Below are 12,570 nucleotides of genomic sequence, written 5' to 3'. Positions count from 1 at the left end.
GATATATAAAATGCTGTAAGAATTTTCCAGGCTGGAAGTGCTGTGGCTGTCGCATAGCATTTTGGCTCATTTGGTTTTTCAACTTTTTTTTTTTTTTTTTTGAGACGGAATCTCGCTGTGTCACCAAGGCTGGAGTGCAGTGGTGCAAACTTGGCTCACTGCAACCTCTGCCTCCCAGGTTCAAGCAATTCTCCTACCTCAGCCTCCCGAGTAGCTGGGACTACAGGTGCACAATGCCACGCCTGGCTAATTTTTTGTATTTTAGTAGAGACGGGGTTTCCACCATGTTGCTGAGGCTGGTTGCGAACTCCTGACCTTGTGATCCACCCGCCTCAGCCTCCCAAAGTGCTGGGATTACAGGTGTGAGCCACCATGCCCGGCCCTTCAACTTTTAATTTTGACATTATTTCAGACTTCAGACAAGTTGCAAGAATAGAACCAATAACTTCTCTACACTCTTGACCCAGATTCCCCCCAAATTACCACATTTTATGTTACCACTTTCTCTACCCCATATACATGCTCACGCACAAACATGAACACATATGCCACGTGTGAAAAAAACTGAGAGTAAGTTGCAGATGTGATCCGCCCTTTACCATGAAATACTTCAGTGTGTATTTCTAAAAGAAAGTTATTTTACATAAACACAGTTCAATGATCACAATCAAGAAGGTAATATCGACCCACACTATTAGCTAACCCATAGTCCTTATTTGAATTTCACCACTTGTCCTAATAATGTCTTTATCAGAAAATGAGAATCCGAGATCATGCATTACCTTCCATTGTCATGCTTCTTTGGTCTCCTTTAATAATTAATTTATTATTATTATTATTTAAGGCAGAGTCTCTGTTGCCGAGGCTGGAGTGCAGTGGCACTGTGTTGGCTCACTGCAACCTCCGTCTCCTGGGTTCAAACAATTCTCCTGCCTCAGCCTCTCAAGTAGCAGGGATTACAGGCGCCCACCACCATGCCTGGCTAGTTTTTATATTTTTAATAGCAATGGAGTTTTACCATATTGGCCAGGCTGGTCTCGAACTCCTGACCTCAGGTGATCCACCCACCTCGGCCTCTCAAAGTGCTGGGATTACAGGCGTGAGCCACCGTGCCTGGCCATTAATTATTTTTTGATACAGAGTCTCATGCTGTTGCCCAGACTGGAGTACAGTGGCACCATCTTGGCTCACTACAACCTCCACTTCCAGGGTTCAAGTGATTCTTGTGCCTCAGCCTCCCGAGTAGCTGGAATTACAGGTGCCCGCCACCACACCTGGCTATTTTTTTTTTTTTTTTTGTATTTTTAGTAGAGATGGGATTTTGCCATGTTGGTCTTGAGCTCCTGACCTCAAGTGATCTGCCCGCCTCGGCTCTCCAAAGTGCTAGAATGACAGGCGTGAGCCACCGTGCCTGGCCTTAGTCTCCTTTAATCTGGGGCAGTTCCTGTGTCATCCCTTGTCATTTGCAACCTTAGAATTTGTAATGAGTAGAGACCAGTGATTTTGACAATGTTTCTGAATTTGGGTGTGTCTGATGTTTCCTCATGATTATAGCCAGGCATGCAATTTTGTCCAGAATATCAAGAAGCGACTTATGTCTTCTGCTGTGTGTTTTATTGGAAGTCACATGATGTCTGTCTCACTTCTGGTGACGTTAGCATCGATGAGTTGGTTTTGGTTGATCTGCCAGACTTTTCCACTGTAAAACTACTATATTTACCTTTGTAATGGATACTTTTCAAGGAGATGCTTTGAAACTATGTGACTAGCCTGTTTCTCATCAGACTTTCACCCAGGAGTGTTAGCATCCCTTGATGAGTCTTACCTGAATCACTTCATCCTATCATGGTGGCCAAATGATGATTTTCTTTTTCTTTTTTTTTTTTTTTTGAGAAGGAGTCTCGCTCTGTCACCCAGGCTGGCGTGCAGTGGTGCCATCTTGGCTCACTACAACCTTCGCCTCCCAGGTTCAAGCAATTTTCCTTCCTCAGCCTCCTGGGTAGCTGGGATTACAGCTGCCCATCACCATGCCTGGCTAATTTTTATATTTTTAGTACAGACGGGGTTTCACCATGTTGCTTGGGCTGGTCTTGAACTCCTGACCTCAGGTGATCTGCCTGCCTTGGCCTCCCGAAGTGCTGGGATGACAGGTGTGAGCCACCGTGCCCGGACATGGTGATCTTCTAACTCCATCATTGCTTGTGCATTTCTGACCTGGCATTCTATTGTGGAGAAGAGCTTTCCATTCCCCACTCCTGTGTATTTATTTGTATTAGCATGGCCCCATGCAGTCTTTTGTTTTCACGGATTCTCACTTTGTTAAATGGGTTATGATCCTGACTATCCTTTTTTTTTTTTTTTTTTTTTTTTTTTGAGATAGAGTCTCGCTCTGTCACCCAGGCTGGAGTGCAGTGGCCAGATCTCAGCTCACTGCAAGCTCCGCCTCCCGGGTTCATGCCATTCTCTTGACTTAGCCTCCCGAGTAGCTGGGACTACAGGTGCCCGCCACCTCGCCCAGCTAGTTTTTTGTATTTTTTAAGTAGAGACAGGGTTTCACCGTGTTAGCCAGGATGGTCTCGATCTCCTGACCTCGTGATCCACCCGTCTCAGCCTCCCAAAGTGCTGGGATTACAGGCTTGAGCCACCGCGCCCGGCCTCCTCTTTTATTTTATACTGAAATTGTCTGAGATTAGTCACAGGGAGCCCCTTCCAGCTGGCTCCTGTGCTCTTTTGACATGTCTACATCTTTTTTTTTTTTTTTTTTTGAGATGGAGTCTCGCTCTGTCACCCAGGCTGGAGTGCAGCGGTGCCATCTGCAACCTCCGCCTCCTGGGTTCAAGCGATTCTCCTGCCTCAGCCTCCTGAGTAGCTGGGATCACAGGCGCCCGCCACCACCCCTTGCTGATTTTTGTATTTTTAGTAGAGATGAGGTTTCACCATGTTGGCCAGGCTGATCTCAAACTCCTGACCTCAGGTGATCAACCTACCTCGGCCTCCCAAAGTGCTGGGATTACAGGCATGAGCCGCCGTGCCCGGCCTCCATGTCATTTTTTGAGCACTGGACTCTGCTTTGATGCTCACCCGAGTCCCACAGTTGCCTAGTTCACATGGTGCACCCTCCCTGTCCCCACCCTGCGGTTTGTGTTGGAATCTCTGGCTGGGAGGGATGGGCTGCTGTGGCTAGGACAGACCTAATAGGTGTGGGCTCTGGCACCTGGATCTGAAGGCCTTGCATTTCAGTAGGTACAGGAAGGGACTAGGCCGGGGGGTTAGTGGATACTGATAGGCAGCAACCACAGTGCACAACTGCTGCAGAGGCCCTCAGACTCTGGGCCACACTTCCCAAAGAAGCAGGCAGAATGTGGGGAGAGGTCATTCTGCTCTGAGCTGCTCCATGCTCATGGTTGCAAAATGGACCTCTGAGGGATGCAGGCCGACAGGGTGTGAGGGACAAAGCAGGTATGGAACCAGAGCTGACATGTACGGTTAAGCAGGTTGTGCACTGAACAAAGGTGGTTATATTCACATTGTGCTAGAGATTTACATATTTATTTATTTTTCTAGAAGGTGATGATAAAGTTCTTAAAAATATACTTTGAAAATTTTTTGTTAGTTTTAAAGAAGGGGTGCTTTAAAAATAACTTCTCACAAAGTTATCGGAGACTGAGCAGGAGGGTGTATGTCAGGGGACTTGGGGTGTTGGCTTCTATCCAGTGGCACCCCGCCCTCCCCGTGCCCCGTAGCGGTGGTGACGCTGATTGAAGACGGGAAGAACAACTCCCTGCCGTCCGAGTCCACCTCGCACAGGTGGCGGGGGCCTGGCTGCAGGCCCCCCGATAGCTCCTACAACAGCCTGTACTCCACCTGCCTGGAGCTGTTCAAGTTCACCATCGGCATGGGGGACCTGGAGTTCACCGAGAACTACGACTTCAAGGCTGTCTTCATCATCCTGCTGCTGGCCTATGTGATTCTCACCTACATCCTCCTGCTCAACATGCTCATCGCCCTCATGGGCGAGACTGTCAACAAGATCGCACAGGAGAGCAAGAACATCTGGAAGCTGCAGGTGGGTGGGTGGAGTGGCGGGGGGTGGTGAGCGGCCAGGAGGGTGTGGGCTGCTCTGTTCCCTGCTTTACCCCGCTGGGCACATGAGCCCTGCAGGATTTGAGGAGGGGGCAGAAAGTCCGGCCAGGCCCAGGGATCCAGCCTCAGCACCTCCCTCAGCGGGCTTCCAGCAAGTTCCCCCGGCCAGCACTTGCTCAGGGTCAGATGAGTTTAGCTGGTGTTTATAAGACACCGTGCTTGGCTGTGGTCTGGGTGGTCCTGGAGGGAAGGAGGGGGAGGGCTCAGCCCCACAGGGTGTCCACCTCAGAGGAGCCTGGCGTAAGGTGGGCACCAGAGGCCAGACTCAGGGGAGCAGCTACCATGAGGCAGGGCCCTGACAGCTACATTTCTGAGCCCTGTGGGCCACACCTGCATCCCCAACTACTACTAATAAGTTTCCTTCTTATGAAGAAGCACTTTCTCTATGATAGGGACTATAGGACTGTACTAACTGTCTGTCTTACCTGATCTCATTTAATCCTCACAGCAGTCCTGTGAAGTGGGTTCTATTACTGTTCCTTTTTTTTTTTTTTTCTGAAATGGGGTTTCGCTCTTGTTGCCTAGGCTGGAGTGCACTGGCACGATCTTGGCTCACTGCAACCTCTGCCTCCCGGGTTCAAGCGATTCTCCTGCCTCAGCCTCCCTAGTAATTGGGATTGCAGGCGCCCGCCATCACACCCAGCTAATTTTTGTATTTTTAGTCGAGATGGGGTTTCACTGTGTTGGCCAGGCTGGTTTCGAACTCCTGACCTCAGGTGATCCGCCTGCCTTGGCCTCCCAGAGTGCTGAGATTACAGGCGTGAGCCACCGCGCCTGGCTATACTGTTCAATTTTTGAATGAAGACGCTGAGGCACAGTGAAGTTAGGTGTCTGTACTCAAGGCCACATGGCTAGTAAGTGGCAGAGCCAGGACCTGGCCCAGGCAGTCTCACCCCGAGGCCCTGCTCTCAGCCCCTACCCAGTGTTGCCCCTTGTGAGCTCCTCAGGGCAGGGTCTGGGATACTCCGTACCACTCCTGGGGCTGCCCTGCCCAGGCCCGGCAGGCACCAGTGGCACCTGCACAGGTCTGGGCTGGCCGGGCTGTGCCCCTTGCGTGGAGCGCCCGCCAGGCTTCAGAAACCAAGCTAGCATAGAGGGCGCTGGACAGCCAGCCCGGAGGCATCTGGGCCTGGGAGAGCCCCTGGGGAGGTGGATACTGGCGGCCAGGGAGGCCCTGGGATGCACCCTCTGCCCCTCAGCTCCTCTGCCCTTGGTGTCTTCCTGCAGAGAGCCATCACCATCCTGGACACGGAGAAGAGCTTCCTCAAGTGCATGAGGAAGGCCTTCCGCTCAGGCAAGCTGCTGCAGGTGGGATACACACCTGACGGCAAGGACGACTACAGGTGGTGCTTCAGGTAACGCCCAGGCTCCACCCGAATCAGAGCTTGGGAGCCTCGGGGCTCCCCTGTGGACACAGAGCCTACCTCAGGGCCTCCTGGGGCTGGTCATGAGCACAGGGGGCTCTCCCCACACCAGCTGTGGGCATTGGGGCTGTCCTGAGCTCCGTTGTGGGCATGCACGGGGGACCCATCTTCGATCTCGGCTGGTGGCGCCCAGACACTAAATTCTGGAAAATTCGAGGTGTCCAGAAGGGGTCTTCTAGTGAGCAGGGTCAGAGCCTGGCATCCAATGTGTAAAGTCCCTGGGCTTCACAGTGTGGTCAGAGATCACATCTTTGGGGATGGTGTCCAAAAATCAAGTCCTCTCCGCCCTCCCGACCCGCCTGTGGGGATGGGTGGGTTTCTCGGGCTTGGCCTGTGGGCAGAGCCCTCGGCCTGGGAAGCTGGGCAGAGCTCTCAGGCTCCCTTGGCCCCTTACCCTGCAGGGTGGACGAGGTGAACTGGACCACCTGGAACACCAACGTGGGCATCATCAATGAAGACCCGGGCAACTGTGAGGGCGTCAAGCGCACCCTGAGCTTCTCCCTGCGGTCAAGCAGAGGTGAGGCGTGAGGGACCGGTGCTTGGCGCCTCCTTGGCTGGTGGCCTGACATTGGGCAGGGGGAGCTTTGCAGTTTCTCCACGCCTTGCCGGGCTCCTCTTCGCCCCAGGACCCGGGCACTGTAGCAGCTCCTGACGTCAGCCATGTGCGCATAGTCGCGGGCTGACTTGAGTGCCTCATGCATGCTGTCACCACTGACGACTCACTGGGCCTGTGCAAGCGGCTGTGCCAGCATCTCCAGCCCAGGCACCTGTCCTCAGCGCCCCAGGGGATGCAGCCCAGCCCCACCCCGCCTCCTTGTGTGGGCTGCCCTGCCTCCTCAGCCCTGCTCCTCACTCTGCACGTGTGCATGCGACGTCATAGCTCTGTGAGGCTGTGCGGACACAAACAGGCAGACGGAAACACTTGTCACTCATGGACACAGCTGGGCAGGTGGAGAAGAGGGGAGGGTGAGAAGAGGAAAGGGATGCCTTGAGCAGAAAAACTCCAAGGAGGTCGGGCACAGTGGCTCACGCCTGTCATCCCAGCACTTTGGGAGGCCAAGGCAGGCAGATTGCCTGAGGTCAGGAGTTCGAGACTAGCCTGGCTAACATGGTGAAACCCCATCTCTACCAAAAAAATACAAAAATTAGCCAGTCATGGTGGTGGGCACCTGTAATCCCAGCTACTCAGGAGGCTGAAGCAGGAGAATTGGTTGAACCTGGGAGGTGGAGGTTGTGGTGAGCTGAGATCACACCACTGCACTCCAGCCTGGGCGACAGAGTGAGACTCTGTCTCAAAAAAAGAAAAAATAGAAAAACCCCAAGGAAAATTACCAGAAAGGAAGCTGTTTAACAGTTACTGGTAAACATTTAATAGAAAACATTAAATAAATGTCTAATTGAGGACACTTAAAAATGAAGCAGGCACAGTTTATAGTGGACAAATTTTGAGTTATAATTACAACCCTGAACACTTTGTTTTTGAATTACTTTGTATTTAATTCTAAAAAAACTGTGGTAAAATATTTATCTCCTAAAACTTGCCATTTAAATCATTTTTAAGTGTACAATTTAGTGTCATTAAGTACATTTACATTATTGTACAACTATCACCACTATCTATTTCCAGAATTTTTTTTTTTTTTTTTTTTGAGATGGAGTGTCACTCTGTCACCCAGGCTGAAGTGCAGTGGCACAATCTTGGCTCACTGCAAGCTCCACTCCCGGATTCAAGCGATTCTCCTGTCTCAGCCTCCCGAGTAGCTGGGATTACAGGTGCGTGCCACCACACCTGGCTAATTTTTGTATTTTTATAGTAGAAACAAGGTTTCATCATGTTGGCCAGGCTAGTCTCCCAACCTCAGGTGATCCACCTGCCTTGGCCTCCCAAAGTGCTGGGATGACAGGTGTGAGCCACCATGCCCGGCCTTGTTCCAGAACATTTTAATCATCCCAAACGGAAACTCTGTGCCTGTGTAATAACTCTATGTCCCTTCCTCCCTGACCCCTTGTCCCCTGGCCCCTAACCTCTTGGCCCCTATTCTGTTTTCTATCTTTATGAAAATGAGACAGAGACGTTCGAGGTTGAGTGGTACTGGGGGTCTCAGAGGCCCAGAGACCGTCTTAACACCCTTTAAATCCTCTGAGCCACTCTCTAATCACCCTCATGAACTAGCACAGCTCAGCTCTTAGCAAGGACTGGTGGGGGACTCCCCTGCCCCAAAGACTTCTGGGCTTCCACCCCCATAAATCTTTCCTCCTCTTCTCCAGGGCTCGTATCCACAGATTCCCGCTGCTTCAGGTGCCCAGCGCTTGATTTCTTCCTCTTTCACTCAAAGGCAATTCCATGCTCTGCTTAGACTGCAGCTCACTGCGTTGTAGTTGGGGCAATGGTTCCCAGGCAGAAAGTTAGGGAGATCATAGGGCTCCCCTTGTGATTTTCACTTCTCTTAGGAATTGCAGTTATTTATTTATTTATTTATTTATGAGATGGAGTCTTGCTCTGTTGCCCAGGCTGGAGTGCAGTGGCACGATCTTGGCTCACTGCAACCTCCTCCTCCTGGGTTCCAGTGATCCTCCCACCTCAGCCTCCCGAGTAGCTGGGATTGCAGTTGCCCGCCACCACACCAGGCTAATTTTTATATTTTTAGTAGAGACAGAGTTTCACCATGTTGGTCAGGCTGGTCTCGAACTCCTGACCTTAGGTGATCCGCCCACCTTGGTCTCCCAAAGCGTTGGGATGACAGGCGTGAGCCACCGTGCCTGGCCTTTTTTTAATTTTTAGTTTTTAAAAATCTTTAGCCGCTAAGTGGGTGTTACTTGAAGGACTGCCGTTTTTCACTCTGCCTGATGTCCTGTCCCTGAAAAACACGTGCTGCGTGTATGTTGCCTGGTTTTGTGATCGTTGGCAGCAGGACGGCTAGCCCAGTACCAGATACTCTATTATAGCTGGAAGTGAAAATCTATTTTATCAAAGGCTCATTTTTAGAAAACTGTTCGAGGGCGCCATCGGTTTTTCCACAGGCCTCCTGCGATCATGTGATTTTCCTATGAGTTTAGTTAGAAGCAATCCCTGCATCCCATAATAATGCTTATTGATGATCTCTTTGTCAATTGTTAACTGGTCTGTCTTTGCCAGAGAGCTATTCAAAGATAGCTTTGCATGTGATTTGAGTAGTTTTTCAATGTCACTCTTGTTGATTTAGTGACATCCCACATCTTTGACGAGATTTGCTGTTTCACTTGGCAGTTGATTCGTATTATGTTTGCACGGCATTGTTGGCGGTTTACAACACTGCACGTTCACTGTGATATTTAGAAAGGCTTTGACCCAGAGGCAGGGATATACACATCCATGTTAATTGGGGCAGGGATGGGGGATGGTTGGAGGTTGCCTGATTGCACCTTTATAATTTTTTTCTTTTTTTTTTTTTTGAGACGGAGTCTCGTTCTGTCGCCCAGGCTGGAGTGCAGTGGGCCTGGACCCCAAATCCTGCCTCTTTGGCTGGTGCTCGTCACCCAGAGCTGCCCTGGTGTTGAGGCACTCACGGGACAGGCCTCGGCATTGCTCTGTGGAGACCTCCTCTCCCTCCCACTTGGGCAGGGAGGAGATGGAGGCCGAGAGGGGCAGGCGATAGGCTCTCCTGAGGCTGCAAGCAAGTCGGGGTGGGATGGAGGAAGAGAATTTGAGGAACAACCAGAGTGCATGAGGCTCTTTGAGCAGTTGAGGGAGGAGGACATTGCACCGATCCAGGTGCCTCAGGAAGCACTTGCATGCCTGGGCCTCCTTTTTTTTTTTTTTTTTTTTTTGGACAGAGTCTCCCTCTGTTGCCTAAGCTGGAGTGCAGTGGTGCAATCTCAGCTCACTGCAACCTTGGCCTCCCGGGTTCAAGCGATCCTCCTGTCTCAGCCTGCCAAGTACTGGGATTACAGGCATGCGCCACCACGCCCGGCTATTTTTTGTATTTTTATTAGAGATAGGATTTCACCATGTTGGTCAGGATGGTCTCAAACTCCTGACCTCAGGTGATCCACCCGTCTCGGTCTCCCAAAGTGCTGGGATTATAGGCGTGAGCCACTGCGCCTAGCCTGGGCCTCCTTTTATCTGGAGACTTGGGAGGCCAAGAAGGCAATGTTTGTTTTGCTGCATCCAAGATAGTAATAGTGTTTTACCCTTCAGTTTCAGCCAGACACTGGAAGAACTTTGCCCTGGTCCCCCTTTTAAGAGAGGCAAGTGCTCGAGATAGGCCCTCTGCTCAGCCCGAGGAAGTGCACCTGCGACAGTTTTCAGGGTCCCTGAGACCAGAAGACGCTGAGGTCTTCAAGAGTCCTCCCGCTTCCGGAGAGAAGTGAGGACCTCACACAGACAGCTCTGTTAACGCTGGGCATTAGGAGACCCCGCCGCCACGGGGGGCTGCCGAGGGAACACCAGGGCTCTGTCAGCAGCCTGGCCTGGTCTGTGCCTGCCCAGCATGTTCCCAGATCTGCACCAGACAAGCTGTGGGAAGCGTTGGAAGCATGGGGAGTGATGTGCATCCAACTGTCCCTGTCCCAAGTGAATCTCCTAACAGGCTTTCGAGGTTTTACTCACTTTCCTAAACAGTGTGGACGGTCAGTCTCTACTGGGACATGTTATGCCCTTGTTTTCTTTGATTTTATTTTATTGTTTGAGACAGAGTTTCACTCTTCTTGCCCAGGTTGGAGCGCAGAAGCACAATCTTGGCTCACTGCAACCTCCGCCTCCTGGATTCCAGTGATTCTTCTGCCTCAGCCTCCCGAGTAGCTGGGATTACAGGCACGCACCACCACACCTGGCTAATTTTTTGTATTTTTTAAAGTAGAGACGGGGTTTTGCCATGTTGGCCAGGCTGGTCTCGAACTCCTGACCTCAGGTGATCTGCCCGGCTCGGCCTCCCAAAGTGCTGGGATTACAGGTGTGAGCCACCATGCCCAGCCATTTTTTTGTTTTTGTTTTTTTTTTGAGACAGAGCCTCACTCTTGTTGCCCAGGCTGGAGTGCAGTGATGTGATCTTGGCTCACTGCAACCTGTCTGCCGGGTTCAAGCGATTCTCCTGCCTCAGCCTCCCGAGTAGCTGGAATTACAGGTGAGCGCCACCACGCCCAGTTAATTTTTGTATTTTTAGTAGAGACGGGGTTTTACCATGTTGTCCAGGCTGGTCTCGAACTCCTGACCTCAGGTGATCTGCCAGCCTTGGCCTCCCAAAGTGCTGGGATTACAGGCGTGAGCCGCTGCGCCCGGCCTTCTTTTATTTTACATACTAGAAGCAAAAGTAAACGAAGCCCAGGAAAACACCTTTGGGAGCAAAAACCTTCGTTTGATGGAAAACGCAGCAGCCCTTCCTCTCTGTATTGTGCTCGCTCTCCACGCTCAGCTGCCCGGGTGGTGTGGGGGTGTTGGTCTGTACTCCCCGGAGAAGGCGGGGGAGGCCGTCCCACTCCCAGTTCTGGCAGATTCAAGCTGTTGCAGGAGTTGCCTTCTTCATCTTTCCTTACGATCAATCGCAGTCTCCAGAATATCAGCTCGATTGCTGTTCAGGTTAAAAGTACAGAACCACATCCCAAAGGTACTTGGTAAGAGTGTTGGAAAGATCTTCCATTTGTAGGGACCCCAATCCTGCCTCCCCGCAATGGCACATGCTTCCACTCCATCCATAGTGGCATCCTCAAATAAATACATATGTATACATATATATCGTGTCAAGTGTACAGTTTGTGCCAGGTAATGGGCTGGCATAGCTAACTGGCTCTGTGTAGGCTGCTTATGGAAGCATGTGTGCACACATGGGGATGTGTGTGGGTGTGTGCATGCATGCATCTTGTCTGTGTGTCTGTGTGTGTGTACGTGTGTGTGTCTGTGTGTCTGTATGTGTGTGTGTCTGTGTGTCTGTGTGTGTGTCTATGTGTGTATATGTGTGTGTGTATGTATGTGTGTGTATGTGTGTGTGTGTATGGTGTGTGTGTGTTGTGTGTGTGTGTATGGTATGTGTGTATGGTGTATGTGTGTGTGTGTATGTGTGTGTGTGTATGTGTATGTGTGTGTATGGTGTGTGTGTGTGTGTATGTGTGTATAGTATGTGTGTATGTGTGTGTATGGTGTATGTGTGTGTGTGTCTGTGTGTGTGTCTGTGTGTGTGTGTGTGTATGTGTGTGTATGGTGTATGTGTATGTGTGTATGTGTGTATGTGTGTGTATGTGTGTGTGTATGTGTGTGTATGTGTGTATGTGTGTATGTGTGTATGGTGTGTGTGTGTGTGTGTGTGTGTATGTGTGTGTGTGTGTGTATGGTGTGTGTGTGTATGTGTGTGTGTGTATGTGTGTGTGTGTATGTGTGTGTGTGTGTGTATGTGTGTGTGTATGTGTGTGTATGTGTGTGTATGGTGTATGTGTATGTGTGTATGTGTGTGTGTATGTGTGTATGTGTGGTGTGTGTATGTGTGTATGTGTATGTGTGTATGTGTGTGTATGTGTGGTGTGTGTATGTGTGTATGTGTGTGTATGTGTGTGTATGTGTGTGTGTATGTGTGTATGTGTGGTGTGTGTATGTGTGTGTGTGTGTGTGTGTGTGCATTCCTATGGTTGCATTCCTGCTATCACGCAGAAATGAATAGTTGCGACAGAGACCAAGTAGTTTGCAAAGCCTAAAATATAAAAAACTTACCTAAAATATAAAAAACGTACTATCTGCCCCTTTACAGAAGAGTTTGCTGACTCTTCGTTTACACCATAGAGCTTAAGAAACAGATGCTCTGGAAGAGAGATCTGTTCCAGCCATGGGCAGGTTGTGTTAATATCTGCGGAGTGTAGAATGAGTGGTTGAGTTGTGGAATTACCGGATGTTGGTTCATGAAAGGATGACCTTTGGCTGAGGCTGGGGCTTGGGCTCTACCAGGAGAGGTGTTTTGGGAGGAAATGCTGGGATCCCTCCTCCCTGTGCTCTAGCATCATGTCTGCCTCCACATAGGAGGCCCCACGGAAGAGCCCAGGG

General features: G+C 50.5%; 1 protein-coding gene across 4 annotated transcripts in view; it reads left to right on the top strand.

Annotated features, from left to right (window-relative positions):
- The window catches only part of LOC105474354 (transient receptor potential cation channel subfamily V member 1), a 44,094-nt gene extending 32,819 nt beyond the window's left edge, over positions 1–11,275 (top strand). For all 4 annotated transcript variants that reach the window (XM_071082151.1, XM_071082154.1, XM_071082153.1 and 1 more), the window contains exons 13-16: positions 3,744–4,066; positions 5,371–5,498; positions 5,969–6,084; positions 9,745–11,275. In XM_071082151.1, coding sequence (XP_070938252.1) covers positions 3,744–4,066; positions 5,371–5,498; positions 5,969–6,084; positions 9,745–9,917 — 740 coding nt within the window. In that variant the 3' untranslated portion in view covers positions 9,918–11,275. The remainder of the gene's footprint in view (positions 1–3,743; positions 4,067–5,370; positions 5,499–5,968; positions 6,085–9,744) is intronic.
- The last annotated feature ends 1,295 nt before the right edge of the window (positions 11,276–12,570 follow it).

The sequence above is a fragment of the Macaca nemestrina genome, chromosome 17 (genome assembly GCF_043159975.1).
Source record: "Macaca nemestrina isolate mMacNem1 chromosome 17, mMacNem.hap1, whole genome shotgun sequence".
In the NCBI taxonomy this organism is placed as follows: Eukaryota; Metazoa; Chordata; class Mammalia; order Primates; family Cercopithecidae; genus Macaca; species Macaca nemestrina.
Note: the sequence above shows the minus strand (reverse complement) of the source record. Positions and strands in the feature narration are given on the sequence as shown.